Source organism: Leuresthes tenuis, unplaced genomic scaffold, assembly GCF_036924035.1.
Source record: "Leuresthes tenuis unplaced genomic scaffold, fLeuTen1.0.hap1 SCAF_1, whole genome shotgun sequence".
In the NCBI taxonomy this organism is placed as follows: Eukaryota; Metazoa; Chordata; class Actinopteri; order Atheriniformes; family Atherinopsidae; genus Leuresthes; species Leuresthes tenuis.
In genome coordinates this window covers 28,111,686-28,128,738 of record NW_027325355.1, presented here as the reverse complement: position 1 = coordinate 28,128,738, position 17,053 = coordinate 28,111,686, and the positions used below count along the sequence as shown (strand labels likewise).

Sequence of the window (17,053 nt, the reverse complement as noted above, 5' to 3'; positions counted from 1 at the left end):
CCACTTTTATTCAGGCTTTCAACACGAGGTAGCCATTCACAAGATTTTCAAGCAAAGAAAACTGTGTTTTTACACATTTTAAACCTGTCACCAAAAACAAACTCTTTCAATCCCTTTTTCAGCTTCACTGGCGTCACAACCAAGATTAACACCCCATTTAACCGTTATAATTGTGTCTTTAACTGCACATGATGCTGCAAAATCATCTCCACTCTGATCAATTTATTTTTTTTGGTCCACAGTCCCTAGAATTAGAGCCCAAATGCTAAAAAAATCCAGTCCAAGATTACAAAAACCCGCCCCTTCATCAGAGTCACGTAAAGCGTGAGATGATCCACTCACACTTAGAAAATATAGATCATCTGCAGAGAAAAAAATACACCTCTCAGTTCTTCAGACTGGCTTCATGATATGTCGCGAGATCAGAGGAAAGTGGAGGAGACGGCCTCAACCTGCATGCAACACACACCCACACACACACACATTAATGCCCCTTTCGAAATTCAGTGCAGTCTGTCAAAGGCACCTGAGTTTAACTCCAACCTGAGCTGGAGGTTCACCAGTGTATTCATCACACACATATAGATCAGTAACAGTCTCTTAACAGCAATGATATGTGGATCAGGGGCCGGTTTCCTCTGCAACATAACAGCTACAATCATTCCCTTCGGTAATAAAACTATTAAATACAACCATGCTGCTCTGAATATAAGACAAGTTTCTCATCATTTTCCCAGAAAATATGTTTGGAAAAACTTTGGAAGGTTTTATATTCTTATATTTTAAGACTAAAAGATCCTGAAAGCTCCAGTTAATAATTCAATATCCTGACATCTTTACTGCTGCAAAGAAGAAAAAAAACACTGCAGAACAGAAGAATTACATCAGAGAAAGACTTTCCCAGGAAGAAAAAGCTCAGATCTTCATGGAAAAACCGGGTCTTAGGTCAGCAAGTATGGTGCTGCCACTCGGCTTCAGTCATTCCTAAAGTTTTCATCACAATTAATGCTGCACTGATTTGTCAAATAAGCACTTAAGCTCAAATACTTTGAGTTAAAATGACTTGCACGGTGTTTGTAGAGGATTAACAGAACGAGACTGTCCTCTGGGTGAGAGAAGAGTTACCAAAGGCCCGTTGGACCCTAACCCTAACCCGTCTCAAACCTGTTTTACCTCTGAATCAGTCTGATCACATCCGTGGGTTTTGACTCCAGATTCATCAAATTAAAATGGAAATCTGCAAAAATGAACCAGATCAATCAATTCTGAAAAATTTCAGCAACTGCATAATTCTTTCCAATGAATAAATGTCAATCAAAAGGCCCAAACATGTTGGTTTAGTTTGTGATTATCTGAGGAAAGCTTCATCACACATTCAGTTGTTTCTCAGTTAAATTAAAGGCCTTCACCAGCACAAATGTCCTGAAAACACCTCAACTAAAATGCAGGATTTGTTTTTACTGACCTACACTTTAAATCCTCAGAGTTTACAAAGTAACGAGAGGATTTAGTTTCCGCTCAGTTTGTTCCTCTCTGTCACACACACACACACACACACACTCTCACACACACACTCACACACACTCACACACACACACACACACACAGCTTCTAACTGTGCTCCTGTCCCTGACTCTGAATGTCCTGAGTGCTTTTGCCCCAGCTGAGGCCGTCCACGGGGGCGTGTTTGTCCCAGCTGTCCGTGTTGTGTCCGTGTTTCCTCTGGTGGCGTTTGTAGTTGTCCCAGTGGCCCGTGGTGTAGCCGCACTCGGCGCAGGCGTACGGCTTCTCGCCCGTGTGCCGCAGCATGTGCCTCTTCAGGTTCATGCTCTGGTTGCAGGAGTAGCCGCAGATGCTGCAGTGGAACGGTTTGGCGCCCGAGTGGATGCGCTCGTGGCGCCGCAGGTTGGCAAGGTTCCCGCAGGCGTAGCTGCACGAGTGGCACTGGTAGGGCTTCTCGCCCGTGTGCACGCGCATGTGGCGTTTGAGGTTGTCCAGATGCGAGGAGGTGTAGGCGCAGTGTGGACAGCTGTGGGGTTTCTCCTCCGAGTGGATGTGGGAGTGGCGGGCCAAGTGGTTGGGGTAGTGGGACAGGAAGGGGCAGTGAGGGCAGCGGTACAGCTTGGTGCCACGCTGGCCCCGCCGGGACCCCCGGGGAGCACCGGGGCTGCAGGGGGAGCCCGAGCCGTCTTTGGACAGCAGCTCCAATGAGCAGCGACGGCACGCCTGGAAATAAAGCAAAGACACGGTCAGAGGAGCCGCCGCCTGGAGGTCTGGAACTGATCTGAAGGCTCCGATTCTTCCCCGTCTGAAAACAGTCGACAAAGCCCGAATCATCGGGAAAAGTGTGCAGTTGCTGCTCTCAGAGTGAGAGTTTAACCTGGGTAAGATAAAGACTGGAAACTTTTCTAATTCTCAGGCACTGTGAAAACTTCTATCCCTTATGGAAGAGCAGAGGTCTTCCACCTTCCCTCAGCAGTAAGAGTCATTTTACATTATGTACATCACACCCATCACAGCGTCCTGAAACCTTTAAATGGCTGTGGAAGACATATGGTCACCCAAACAAGACCCCACCTAATCCCAAAGATAACCAGAGAAGATGGAGCAAGTAGCCTTGTTTCCTGCTTTTCCTTCAGATGGTGAAGGAAAAGCAGGAAAAGCAGTGTAAGCAGTGTGTAATCAATAGAAACATCATCATCACTGGCAGCACCAGTCCACCGTTCGCTTGTTTTTCTATGAGGTAATCAGACAGCTGCACAGTCCAGTGGGTCACATGCTACATCCAGCTGGATATGTGGCTTTTGATAAAAGTCCGGCCCACCACATGATGATGCTGTCAAACTGTGTCTTTGTGTAGATTTCATTTCTCCTCGCTGTGACAAACGTCTGTTTAGAACTCCTAAAGTTTGTCTGTTAAATCTAAATAACTGGTGATGATTGTGGCACAATGATGATCCCCGGGAATATTCCTTTCTGCATCTCACTTTGATATGTTGTGCAGTTCAGGGCTTTGGGTTCGGGTCTCTGGAGCCTGCAGAAAAACACCTTTATATCGGAGTCAGAAAGAAAAGGCTGAGGACAAAACCAGCAGCTCAAAAGTCTCAGTCGCACTTGAACAGAATAAATTCTTGCCTCCTGATAAAATGCAGACTTTACTTTGATTAAAAAATAAATACAGATTCTATGTTTAAAATATGTTGTTGATAATATTTTAAAACAAGTTTCAGTGGCTTTACTTGTCTGGAAAACTCTGGATATGTGAGTAAAACTGTTTAAACATCCGTCTGACAAACCTTAAAGTCAAACCGATGACGGCTGCTGTGAAGAAGAAATAACACCCACCTGTCCTCCGTCGCCCTCCACCTCCCCCTCCGCCTTCTCGCCCTCCAGGTCGTCCTCCTCCAGGGTGAGGCCACACACACGGCAGCACAGGGGGAACAGGAGGACTGGGAGGGGGCCGGAGGGGGAGCCGAGGCCCCCCAGCGTCTGGAGGTAAGCGGAGTCCTGGGACACTCGCAGGGTCAAATCTGAAACCACTGCAGGACACAGAGAAGCATTTAAAATGGTCTTTCTTCTACACTTTCAGAAAATTGTGTTTCCTCTTCGTTTCTTTTCTAAGAAAACAAACTGAAAGTCTCACTTGGAGCAGCCTGATAAGAAACAGGTTTTACTGATAATGAAAGCCTCTCTCGCTTTGACACATTTTCATTTCTACACGTGCAAAAAGAACCGCTCTGGCTCTTAATTTTCCTCTTCTCCTTTGACTTCTTCACATTTTCCCATTACTGAGTCGCTTTAGTTTTTCTGGAGAAATAAGAGCTGAAGAAAATAAAGTAAAAATGTTCTTCTGCTGCAGTTCAGTTCAGCAGAGGTTAGCTTTTGATCAAAGAGCATCCAACCAGAAAGAATTTCTCTTCCTCATTTGCAGCTTCCTCTTTTCTGCCGTTTTAAAAAAGTTCCCCGTGAAGTGAAAACTTTGCATAACATTAGGGTGCAACACAGCATGTGCTCCGACTTAAACTGACAGCACCAAAGCTTGAGCTCCAGCTTTCTGCTGGAACCAGTGTGGCAGAAAGGTAAACAGGCTGCCCAGTTGCATGATGGGTAGTGACTTAAACTACAGACCAACTCTCAGGTTTTATTGGCTTTTTCTTAAACTTCACTGAAGTCAAAGAGATTTTAAACGAAAAGTTAAGAATTATTTTCATGAAGAAACTCACCAAATCAAAAAAAATACACGCTTTACCTTAAAGTTTCTACAAGAAAGGTCTGTCCACACCATGAAGTGAAACCTCAGAGTCAGGAGAACTTACCCCTTTGTTACGAGAGCTCTCATCTTTTAAGGAGAAATTTTATTTTATCAGTCTTTCCTAAACCATCAATTCGTTCACACACACACGGTGGTAATAAAACAAGGCATTAATGAAGCATCATATTGAGCTTTTGTATGTATGAATAACTGTAAGAAAACAGCAGCACAGAGGAGAGAATATGATCCTGATGGATTTCTTTATTTTAACATCAATTTTGTTGTTATTGTTGTGACGGGGCCTCATTCCCCTGAACTGAAGCCACCTCACAGTCATCTTTTTAACGGCAACATACCATAAACAGCACAACTCTGGTCAGAGGAGGACGGTGAAGGAGGAGAGGATCCATTTCAGGTGGTGCAGGGCTTTTCTTTTATCAGATTTATCATATCGTAGCTCTAAAGTGTGTCATCAGGCTTTTTATAAATCCTTTAACATCTCATATTTCATATGGAGCAAATGACCGGTAGTGATGAAAATAATCTCATTATATTCTGAATAATGACGGCACAAAAGGCTTCACTTCAGATTCACGGCCCATCCCAGCCTCACCATCATCTTCATGACCTGTCCAGCAGCATTGCATCCTCCCTGTGGCTGTAAACTCAATCATCTTCCACAGTGTGGTGCCTCTGGGCCGTTCTGTTTATCTTTATGCATTTAGCAGGTAAGCATGTAGGGTAAGGGGGTCTTGCCTAAGGACCCCTACTGGAGGTAATACCTTTCATGCAGGGGATTTGAACTCAGGTCGCCCACATGGAAGGTGGTAATCACACCACTACGCTATCCAGTCCACAGTTCACAGTTAAAGACCAGGTTGTACATGTTGGAGAAATATAAATGCTTCAACCTGCGGGCACCTGGTGAAATGTTGGACGCTCAAATAACAGCTGCAAAATAAATCTATTCGAATTTATTGGGGTTTGATATTTGTGCTGTAATGACGAAGGACATGATTGGGTTATTTGTACTTCTAGCATGACTGTGCTGTTTTTATGCTGCGGCGAAAAATGAGCCAACAGCGAGTAATGCAGGCTGTCTAAAGTAAAAACAGAAGTTACGCCATCATCTTATGACCAAAGAAGTCAAGTCAGGGTCAACAAGAAGTCTTTTTTAAGGCTGCTCAGTGAGGAAGTTTCAATGTGAAACAAGTAGCTGAATCATAGAGCTGATAAACGAGCGTAACATCGGTGGCATTTCTGTTTTATGGTCATTTTCCTCCTTTATCTCAGCAACCTTCCTTTTTTGTAGTTAATAAATCCTGCTTCTGATAAACAGCCAAAAAAGATGCAGTTGGATCGTGCTTTTTAATCTGTGATCTAATAACTCTCTTCTGTAGCCGCCCTGGGATCATGTTCCATGAAATAAACTCTTCCGTCTGTGTGTCTTTGTTACCTTCATCAGCTCCAGCGCTGGTTTTTTTCCGCCTCCCCCGCCTCTTCTCCTTCTCCCTCCTCTGCGGGCGCTCCTGCGTGTGCATGCGCTGGTGCCTCCGCAGGTTTCCCAGAGAGCTGCAGGCGTAGCTGCACTGCACGCAGCGGTACGGCTTCTCGCCGGTGTGCGTGCGGGCGTGGCGCTGCAGGTTGACCAGTTGAGCAGAGGCATACGGGCAGACGGGGCAGCGGTACGGCTTCTGACCATCGTGGATCCTCATGTGGCGTTTGAGGTGGTTTGAGTAGCGCGAGGTGAAGGTGCAGAGCGAGCACGAGTACAGTTTGGGGGGGATCTTGGCGGCGGCACCCGTCTTACCTCTCCTCTTCCTCTTCCTGTCGGAGCCCTCCACCGGAGAGGAGTCGATGGAGGCGGAGTGCTGAAGGCCCTCCTCACAGCTTAGACAGTAAAGCTCCGCCCCCAGATCAAGCCCCACACCTGCAACCAAGAACAGGAAAAGATCAGTCAGATGTAGGAGGGGGTGTGAAAGCCTCCTAAAACAAAACATAAACCATGGCAACAGTTACCGAGGTCCAAGCCTGCCCCCAGAGGTGTGTCCCCCAACAGCTGACCACATCCTTTACAGGACAGGAACGCTGGGAAGGTGGAGTCCGACGGTGCTGACGGGTCATCCTCCACGCTCAGAGAAAAAACCGTCACACCTGAGGAGGAGCAGACGAACAAAAACACCAGGTCCAGTGAAGAAATTCAACGATTTGTAACTGTGTGACGACGCTTCACGGAAGCAGCGTTACATCAGAGGAGAAAAACATCCGACACGTCATTCACCCAGAAAAATGCAAAAAAGGTCGATTATTTAAAGCCTTTCACTTCACATTCTTATTCATAATTCTGACAATTCAAATAAAAATGCATCACATTAACTAACATTCGGTTATTTTTAGTCTTTAACTCATGAGTTTGACTTTAAAAATTCAACCAAATCAAGAAAAATCTGGACTTAAAGTAACATTCTGACTTTCTAAATAACATTGAGTAAATTATAGTTTTTAATCTCACAATTTTATAGTTTTTATTCATGATTAAGATGTTAGAAGCAGAAAATCTGAGTCAAAATACTTTTTTTTTTTTTAGCTCAAACCTTCACTGATAATTTACACTTTTTAAACCAATAACTTGGATCTTTCAATGAATATTGCAAAACTTTCTTTTCTTTGCTTCCTTATAACTCAACTTAAAATCAAATAAACTTAACTGCTCATCTTGCAGCCATTCAAACTGATGTCAGACCCATGTCTGTGCGTCACTGACCTGCCTCTCTGTCCAGTCCCATGATCTCGGAGTCTCCAAACTCCAGCTCCCCGCTCAGCAGGAAGTCGCTCTCCAAAACCAGGCAGCCGGGCTCGCAGACCACCGCCCCGTCCTCCGACTCCACTGAAAACACACAAACACATCTCAGGACTCCTTCTTTAAAAAGTGTTAAACACCTTCAAGAAACTGGATGACACAGACTGTTCAACAGAAATTATTTCCCCTCAGAGAGATGAAATTTTCTCTCTTTTTCCTGAAAAACATTTCTTCTAAACTCCTGAAAAAAGAAAATGTTTCAACTTCAAGATGAATCATTATTAAAAAGGACTTCTTTCTTAAGATATATGTGTGGGACGAGTGTTTGGGTGCTGAAAAATAGAATAAAATGAAAAGAAAGCTGAAAAGAAGCCGTACGAGAGTAAAGGGGGTAAAGAGAAGAAGAAGAATGGTGGGACGGAACAGAGGCAGGATAGCAGAGGAAACCAGTGAGGATGAGATAAGTGAAACGGAGGAAGAGTTTGAGGGTGAGGAGTGAGTCAGGAAAAGGAAGAGGAGCCAAACGCTGCACCGATGATACGTGACATCTGTACACTCACAGGTCTGCGTGGACGCTTTGATGTGTAAAGAAATTAAAAGCTTCCAGCAGAAATCTGCTGAGCTGGAAGCTAAAACAATCTCTGATCTTTTACCAAATCTTTACAACATGTCAACACCGTGAATGAGCCGCCCACAGCACATCTTACTGAACAAGCCTCTGTTTCTCTTTGCATCCTGAGTTATAAACTATATATGTGGGGCTTCTGGGATGATGTCAGTAAAATCGGCTTTAACACAGCAAGCATGAATTCTTTAACTAAAAACAATAAATCTGCAGATCAGAGCTCCAGCATATTTATATATATATATATATATATATATATGCATTTTAACATAGAAATAACAGCCTGAATAAATGCCTGAACTGAACACAGATCTGCAATAATGTCTTCAAATCATCTGAAAAACATCCCAGGCTGCTGATGAGAACTTTAACAGCTTTAACCAGTACTGAAAAACAAGTGTTTCCCCTCTGGACTCTCACTCTTTTCTGTCATCAAATAAGAACATTTTACAAATGTTGAATATTTATTTTAACGCACCTGTCAGAGACAGGAAAATTATCTCTTCTAAAGGGGAGCAGTAGTAAAGGTTTAGTGGATACAGTTGAACTAGTTTGGTCAGGGGCGTCCGTGCAGGCTAAGAAACAAAACTTTCACTTCATTTCTACTTTTGGGATGATTCTTTTGTGTGTATCAGCCATGTTTACTGTCTGGAGACAGAAATAGCAGAATGCATGTGCAAAATTGAGGGTGTTTTAACAAATCCTGCAGTTCCGATCAATAATTTCTACTGTAAAAGAGCATCTAAAGAGTTGATAGAAATCTGATGTGAGGAGTGAAACTTTCCTTTTCCTTTGTTATTTTCCTTCGTAAAAATGTATAATTATACAAAATATATATTTTTCTGAAAGAAAAAAAGATCTGTGAAAATTGTTTTGTTTCATAAATTATCTTAATATATACCCGTTAATTTGTGCTTTTATGCATTCCTCTTCATATTACATGATATATTTAGGCCTGAAAGTGTGAACTAAACCTTACTCAGACACAACATGAACAAATCCTCCCGTCATGAAGTTTGTAGAGTTTGTGTTGCTTCACCTGAAGGAGGCACTTTGTGTAAATTCTGCTGTAAAAACCTGACACATTCAGGCTTACAGAAGCTGCTGTCGGCTGCACACAGTCAATAAAACTCATTTGAATACAAGAACGCGTCAAACTCTTGTTTTATTTGCTTTACAAATGTAAACAAATATTTCGAAACCTATTTAGAGGCACGTAGGGTGAAGAAATGTCAGGCCTTTCTGGAGCAATCTATCAGTTAACATCAGGTTTCTAAGATTTATTCTTCCTCTTCCATAATTACAATAACTAGAATTCTAATTATGCCTACATCAGCATTCAGAAGCTGGCTGCAGCTGCAGTAACGTGCATCTGGGCAAACTGATGTAGGTGAGCAGAGATGATCCGGGAAAACAAGGGAATGAGGGAAAAAAAGTCAGACAGGAAGCTGTGAACAAATGAAAGCATAGACGATGGGAAGGAGAGGAGCAGCACTGGGAGGTCAGGTAAGGGGCCCATGAAGAGGAAGTGGAGACAGGAAGCGGAGAGGAGGAAGAGGAGGTGGAGAGTCCAACTGAGGCACAACATTCAGGATGAGATAACACATGAACACATCTACTTGAAGGACAACTGTCTTCCTCTCTGACGTATAATAAGGAAAGGGCTGAGCCTGCAGTATGTCAGACCAGTTGGGCAACTTTTCATGTGGCTGTTTGCCGAAAGAAACTTCAATATTTGTTCTTAAAAAGAAGTTAAAACTTAAAAGAAAAGTGTACAGTGCAAACACAGAGCCACTTCCTTATTCTGTGACACTGATTTAAGTTTTGTGGTCTAAAGACAGAACAGAGGACAGCAGACAGAAACTCAAACTACTGGAAAACTCACATTTCACCGGCTGAGGGTTGGATTGCTTCCTCCGCGGCATATTCGCCTCTCTTTGACCCAGATGCTGCACTGATTTCGGGGCAGACGCCTCTCACGGGGCTCTAGTCCGTCCGTCAGCCAGCCAGGCAGCCAGCTAACTGCATGTCATCATCATCATCACCTCCTTCCTCTTCCTCTTCCTCCAACGGACACAAACAGTGGTGGTGTCATAGCTACCAACTACTGCCTGAAACAGACGCAAAAACAATTAAAAACCCAGAAACCCTTCTTTAAGATCAACACATACACATTAAAACCATTTCTAATTGCATTGCGATGATAAAAACATCTCTCACCCACACACTTCTAACACTTTAAGCTTAACACCGTGGCTCAGTCTGTGTTATTGTTTCGCAGGAAATAGTCGGAGCCACCTTGCTAGCCAGCAAGCTAACTTCAACGTTCAAATATAGCTGCCGTTGAAACTTTAAGCTAAAAATAAGTTTAAAACTGACAGGCATCACGTCGCTGATAAACATACCTGTGATAAAGTCCAGGATTACAATGTGGTTGACTGCTGACGTGAGCTCATTCAGAAGCAGCCTTTTGTTGCCACTGACACACACATTGACAGAGCTGCGCCGGGTCCGGGCTCTACGTGACGTAACTGATAGGAGCAGAGGATTCTGGGACATGTCGTTCCCGCGAAGACTCTCGTCACTTGGTATGATCTATACATTTGATTAGTTATATAATCCATCACCTTTTGCGATTTAAAAATTATTGTAATCTTTTACATTTTCTTTGAATCGTATAATTTAATTTAATGATCCAATCATTTTTAATCTCGTCTCAAAATTCATGAATATATTTCATTCTGTTTTGACTTTAATGTCAATATCAAGATTAACGCTATCCTTGATATATAATACTAAATGATAATTTAGCAATGTGTAATACTAGTAGTGTTGCTAGAATTTTCCTTATGCTATTAATCATGAAAATGTTGTCTTATTTTGCTAAAAATAAATAAATAAATAAAACCTACAGTGATATTAAACAATAAAATAGTTAATATAATCATTTCAAGATAATAAAAATGACACAAGTGAGTGAGAGATAAATCAATCAATAAATGGAACAAATTGAGTTTGAGCAGTTTGGGACTTCATGGTTTTGTTAGTAGTAACAGTAACAGTAGATATACATCTAATAAGCAACACAAACGCACAAAGCAACAATTATAAAGCAAATAATGCTTTATAAGTTCTTTCATATGATTAAATTGAATCATAAATATTATACAGACAGAGGAGTCTACGTTAACCAGAACATCTGCTTCTTGTTATGAGTATCATGAGAAAATACTTTTCACACAGATTTACTTTAACATTTATCGTTCAACAACTAAATCATAACATTATGATAATTTTATTCAACATTTGACGAATTAAATGGTGAAAATTGTCCATTTAAACTGGACATTACTGTTGCATTATAGAGTATATTCCGATGGAGGTGAGGTATCCATGTGGTCTACTGTTCTGAATAAGAGATCCCAAAGAAACCTAAATGAAACATAAGTAAAATAAAACAAAAGAAAGGAGAAAAACTGAATGGATAATGATCACTTTATTATTTTGATTTCTGTTGACTCACATCATGCATTTTCCAAATGAAGTTTTAAGTTCTGAATGGCTTCAACTTGAAGGTTGGTTTCATTGGTTGTAGAAATGTTTGACTTTTTATTAAAGACTCGTGTAAATCACAGATTTAATCTACAATGTGCAAATAAAATATAAAAATAGGATCTGTGTACATAAGTGCCTGTAAGGTTGAACTCAGGAAAATTAAAGACATTAAAGAAAAGCTCCTCAGATTTCTGAATTAGTGACTGGTAGAGTAACTGAAACTGACTTCCAGGCAGATGGAGTTCCCAGTGGCTCTATCCTGGGCCTTCTATTTGTTTTCTACCCATCAGCGCCTGGACTCATCATATCGAACAGCTGCGGTATCATTAACCTGCGATCATGAGTTGGTCATGGCTTCAAACTCGTCGATCCTTTGTTTGGTGTTTCCTTTGCGGATCTTCCTGTACGACACAGTTTTGTACTTTAATGACTGACAGCTGCCTTTCTTCTTGTCATCATCTGTGTCAGAGTCGTCGTTCATCTGAGGAGAGTTTTGGCCTCCTTCATCTTTGCTTGCTTTGCCCTCTGTGGCTGGGTTTCCTGTGTTGGACGAAGTCTCACTAAGCTCTTCGCTCTCTTGTCCGTTCTCCATGGATGACTGAGCAGCGGCGTCCATCAGCTGATGTCTGCAGCTCTGGAGACAGAAATATCATCTGAAATACTCATAAAACAAGACATGAGGGCATTTCATTTGCTGTCCGAAGGTTTGTTTCATAACTTCAAATGAGTGGGCCTCATCTTTGTGGAATTTTAATTGGATTTTAATGAGTGAACTCAGTCGTAGCTGCTGTTGTGTAGCATCTCCACATTACACACACTGAAACAGCGTTTCACATCCAGTTCAAATTAAATACTAACAGGACAAAAACTAATAATTAGAAGGTTGACTCTCCCACATATCTATGTTTCTTGACCATGCTTCATAACTTCATATATTTGCAAAGCTATATAGTGAATAATGTTATTCTAAAGCAGCCATTAGGACTTCATGCATGGTTCTAATGTTTTGTAAGATTAATTAAAAATCCCCAAAGTAGCTACATATCAATCAGAAATATTTAACTGTGGACAAGAAGTATGGAAACCAAGAGTTCCTCTGTCATATTTTAAGTTCCTTTCAAATGAAGCGACAGCGTATTCAGTGTCCATCATTTCTATGAAGATACATGAATTATGTAAAGGTGTTAAATAACAAATTCACCATTTTCAGTTTGACTCTTCAAATGACAAAGAGATTAAACTGTATTCAATTAAACAGTTTTAACTGCAAGTGATTAAGTCTTCCATTCCACAAACAAAACTGTATTTTTTCACTTTATTAACACATTTTTTAATAAGCTTTCCCCATGAGTTATATTTCAACTAAAGAACATCAACGTTTTTCAATATGAAACACCAGCTGCTGCTGCTACATGGAAATACAAGATATTTAAAGTATTCGACTGGAAATACAAGATATTTAAAGTATTCGACTGGAAATACAAGGTGTTTATTTAAAGTATTCGACTGGAAATACAAGGTATTTAAAGTATTCGACTGGAAATACAAGGTGTTTAAAGTATTCGACTGGAAATACAAGGTATTTATTTAAAGTATTCAACTGGAAATACAAGATATTTAAAGTATTCGACTGGAAATACAAGATATTTAAAGTATTCAACTGGAAATACAAGGTATTTAAAGTATTCGACTGGAAATACAAGATATTTAAAGTATTCAACTGGAAATACAAGGTGTTTAAAGTATTCGACTGGAAATACAAGATATTTAAAGTATTCAACTGGAAATACAAGGTGTTTAAAGTATTCGACTGGTAATACAAGATATTTAAAGTATTCGACTGGTAATACAAGATATTTAAAGTATTCAACTGGAAATACAAGGTATTTAAAGTATTCGACTGGTAATACAAGGTATTTAAAGTATTCGACTGGAAATACAAGGTATTTAAAGTATTCGACTGGAAATACAAGGTATTTAAAGTATTCAACTGGAAATACAAGGTATTTAAAGTATTCAACTGGAAATACAAGATATTTAAAGTATTCAACTGGAAATACAAGGTATTTAAAGTGTTCGACTGGTAATACAAGGTATTTAAAGTATTCGACTGGAAATACAAGGTATTTAAAGTATTCAACTGGAAATACAAGGTGTTTAAAGTATTCAACTGGAAATACAAGATATTTAAAGTATTCAACTGGAAATACAAGGTATTTATTTAAAGTATTCAACTGGAAATACAAGGTATTTAAAGTATTCGACTGGAAATACAAGGTATTTAAAGTATTCGACTGGAAATACAAGATATTTAAAGTATTCAACTGGAAATACAAGATATTTAAAGTATTCAACTGGAAATACAAGGTATTTATTTAAAGTATTCGACTGGAAATACAAGGTGTTTAAAGTATTCGACTGGAAATACAAGATATTTAAAGTATTCGACTGGAAATACAAGGTATTTAAAGTATTCAACAGGTAATACAAGATATTTAAAGTATTCAACTGGAAATACAAGGTGTTTAAAGTATTCGACTGGAAATACAAGGTGTTTAAAGTATTCGACTGGTAATACAAGATATTTAAAGTATTCGACTGGAAATACAAGGTATTTAAAGTATTCAACAGCTAATACAAGATATTTAAAGTATTCAACTGGAAATACAAGGTGTTTAAAGTATTCGACTGGAAATACAAGGTATTTATTTAAAGTATTCAACTGGAAATACAAGGTATTTAAAGTATTCGACTGGAAATACAAGGTATTTATTTAAAGTATTCAACTGGAAATACAAGGTATTTAAAGTATTCGACTGGAAATACAAGATATTTAAAGTATTCAACTGGAAATACAAGGTATTTAAAGTATTCGACTGGAAATACAAGGTATTTAAAGTATTCAACAGGTAATACAAGGTATTTAAAGTATTCGACTGGAAATACAAGGTATTTAAAGTATTCGTCTGGAAATACAAGGTATTTAAAGTATTCGACTGGAAATACAAGATATTTAAAGTATTCGACTGGAAATACAAGATATTTAAAGTATTCACCTGGTAATACAAGATATTTAAAGTATTCGACTGGAAATACAAGGTGTTTAAAGTATTCGACTGGAAATACAAGGTGTTTAAAGTATTCGACTGGAAATACAAGGTGTTTAAAGTATTCGACTGGTAATACAAGATATTTAAAGTATTCGACTGGAAATACAAGGTATTTAAAGTATTCAACAGCTAATACAAGATATTTAAAGTATTCAACTGGAAATACAAGGTGTTTAAAGTATTCGACTGGAAATACAAGGTATTTATTTAAAGTATTCAACTGGAAATACAAGGTATTTAAAGTATTCGACTGGAAATACAAGGTATTTATTTAAAGTATTCAACTGGAAATACAAGGTATTTAAAGTATTCGACTGGAAATACAAGGTATTTATTTAAAGTATTCAACTGGAAATACAAGATATTTAAAGTATTCAACTGGAAATACAAGGTATTTAAAGTATTCGACTGGAAATACAAGGTATTTAAAGTATTCAACAGGTAATACAAGGTATTTAAAGTATTCGACTGGAAATACAAGATATTTAAAGTATTCAACTGGAAATACAAGGTATTTAAAGTATTCGACTGGAAATACAAGGTATTTAAAGTATTCGACTGGAAATACAAGATATTTAAAGTATTCGACTGGAAATACAAGGTATTTAAAGTATTCGACTGGAAATACAAGGTATTTATTTAAAGTATTCGACTGGAAATACAAGGTATTTAAAGTATTCGACTGGAAATACAAGATATTTAAAGTATTCGACTGGAAATACAAGATATTTAAAGTATTCAACTGGAAATACAAGATATTTAAAGTATTCGACTGGAAATACAAGATATTTATTTAAAGTATTCGACTGGAAATACAAGGTATTTAAAGTATTCGACTGGAAATACAAGGTATTTAAAGTATTCGACTGGAAATACAAGATATTTAAAGTATTCGACTGGAAATACAAGATATTTAAAGTATTCAACTGGAAATACAAGATATTTATTTAAAGTATTCGACTGGAAATACAAGGTATTTATTTAAAGTATTCGACTGGAAATACAAGGTGTTTAAAGTATTCGACTGGAAATACAAGATATTTAAAGTATTCGACTGGAAATACAAGATATTTAAAGTATTCGACTGGAAATACAAGATATTTAAAGTATTCGACTGGAAATACAAGATATTTAAAGTATTCAACTGGAAATACAAGGTATTTATTTAAAGTATTCAACTGGAAATACAAGATATTTAAAGTATTCGACTGGAAATACAAGGTATTTAAAGTATTCGACTGGAAATACAAGGTACTTTGTTGAGAGGAAGCCACAGGAAATGCAAGTTATTGTCACAGAGCTCCTTCTACTAGAAAACAGCATGAGAAGTGTCCTAAATGCCAATAAATCAGAAGTACTTTACCTCCTGTCATCCACGCAGAAAACCTGAATAGTTTTATGAGGGCAGCAGGGTTTACGGTGTTTACCTGTCTGTGCCTCAGGTGCAGAATCCCTGCTGTCTCCTGCTGATTCACCTGGAAGTCCTGCCTCAGGTGCAGAATCCCTGCTGATTCACCTGGAAGTCCTGCCTCAGGGGGAGAATCTCTGCTGATTCACCTGGAAGTCCTGCCTCAGGGGGAGAATCTGCTGCTGATTCACCTGGAAGTCCTGCCTCAGGGGGGGAATCTCTGCTGATTCACCTGGAAGTCCTGCCTCAGGGGGGGAATCTCTGCTGATTCACCTGGAAGTCCTGCCTCAGGGGGAGAATCTGCTGCTGATTCACCTGGAAGTCCTGCCTCAGGGGGAGAATCTGCTGCTGATTCACCTGGAAGTCCTGCCTCAGGGGGAGAATCTGCTGCTGATTCACCTGGAAGTCCTGCCTCAGGGGGACAATCTGCTGCTGATTCACCTGGAAGTCCTGCCTCAGGGGGACAATCTGCTGCTAATTCACCTGGAAGTCCTGCCTCAGGGGGGGAATCCCTGCTGATTCACCTGGAAGTCCTGCCTCAGGTGCAGAATCCCTGCTGATTCACCTGGAAGTCCTGCCTCAGGGGGGGAATCCCTGCTGATTCACCTGGAAGTCCTGCCTCAGGTGCAGAATCTCTGCTGATTCACCTGGAAGTCCTGCCTCAGGGGGAGATGTCTGAAGCTGCTCCTGTTCAGAAGTGCCCGGCTCACCCTCTGCAGCAGCAGATTGGTTTGAAGCGTCGATGCTGCTCAGAGAAGCGTCCTCACGCTCTTTGTCGCTGCTCGGCGATGTGGGATAAATGTGCCACTGTGGGTTTTGGCATCGACTGTGGGAGCCGCGTTTTGTGTTTCATGACGCAGCATTTGAGCAGACTCAGGGTCTGAGGGAGGTGGGAGTCTTTGGGAACAAGGCTGATCAGACTGGGCTTCCTCTTCTTCGTGTTCTGCTCTGTTTTGTTCTTGGTATTTAAAGGCCTCTACTTCTTCTTCATCCGGCTGTTGTTCTTTGTTTAGTTTTTTTTCAACCTGGTATTCTTCATATCTTTTCATCTCTGTTTCTGCCTCCACTTTTTGAAAGTCCACATTTTCCTTGTTTTTCTGTACTTCTTCCCTCTTTGTCTCACTGTCTTCTTCTACTGTTTCTTTATCTTTCTCCACATTTTCCTCTTCTTCAGCCTCCTCATCAGTCTCTCTTTCCTTTTCTACCTCTACTTTATCTTTACGCCCATCCTCTCTGTCATCCTCTCCCTCTCTTCCAGCTTCGTCCTGACTTACCTCCTGTTTGTCATCTTTTTTCTCTTCTT

General features: G+C 40.0%; 1 protein-coding gene across 1 annotated transcript; it reads right to left on the bottom strand.

Annotated features, from left to right (window-relative positions):
- On the bottom strand, positions 1 to 10,204 carry LOC140279217 (zinc finger protein 513-like). The gene is made up of 7 exons (XM_072374349.1): positions 10,083 to 10,204; positions 9,563 to 9,788; positions 7,017 to 7,139; positions 6,272 to 6,406; positions 5,709 to 6,182; positions 3,346 to 3,539; positions 1 to 2,226 (listed from the first exon to the last, which is right to left on the bottom strand). The coding sequence occupies exons 2-7, from the start codon at positions 9,600 to 9,602 to the stop codon at positions 1,612 to 1,614; spliced, it is 1,581 nt and encodes a 526-aa protein (XP_072230450.1). The 5' UTR covers positions 9,603 to 9,788; positions 10,083 to 10,204; the 3' UTR covers positions 1 to 1,611.
- Between the last annotated feature and the right edge of the window lie 6,849 nt (positions 10,205 to 17,053).

What these genes read in the sequence shown, in the direction of transcription:
- LOC140279217 (XM_072374349.1), bottom strand. Translation starts at nt 9,602, where the DNA reads ATGCCGCGGAGGAAGCAATCCAACCCTCAGCCGGTGAAAT. An exon ending in GGGGGCAGGCTTGGACCTCG is followed by an intron (nt 6,183 to 6,271) that starts GTAACTGTTGCC and finishes TCTTGGTTGCAG; the next exon opens with GTGTGGGGCTTGATCTGGGG. An exon ending in TGGAGGGCGACGGAGGACAG is followed by an intron (nt 2,227 to 3,345) that starts GTGGGTGTTATT and finishes CTTTATTTCCAG; the next exon opens with GCGTGCCGTCGCTGCTCATT.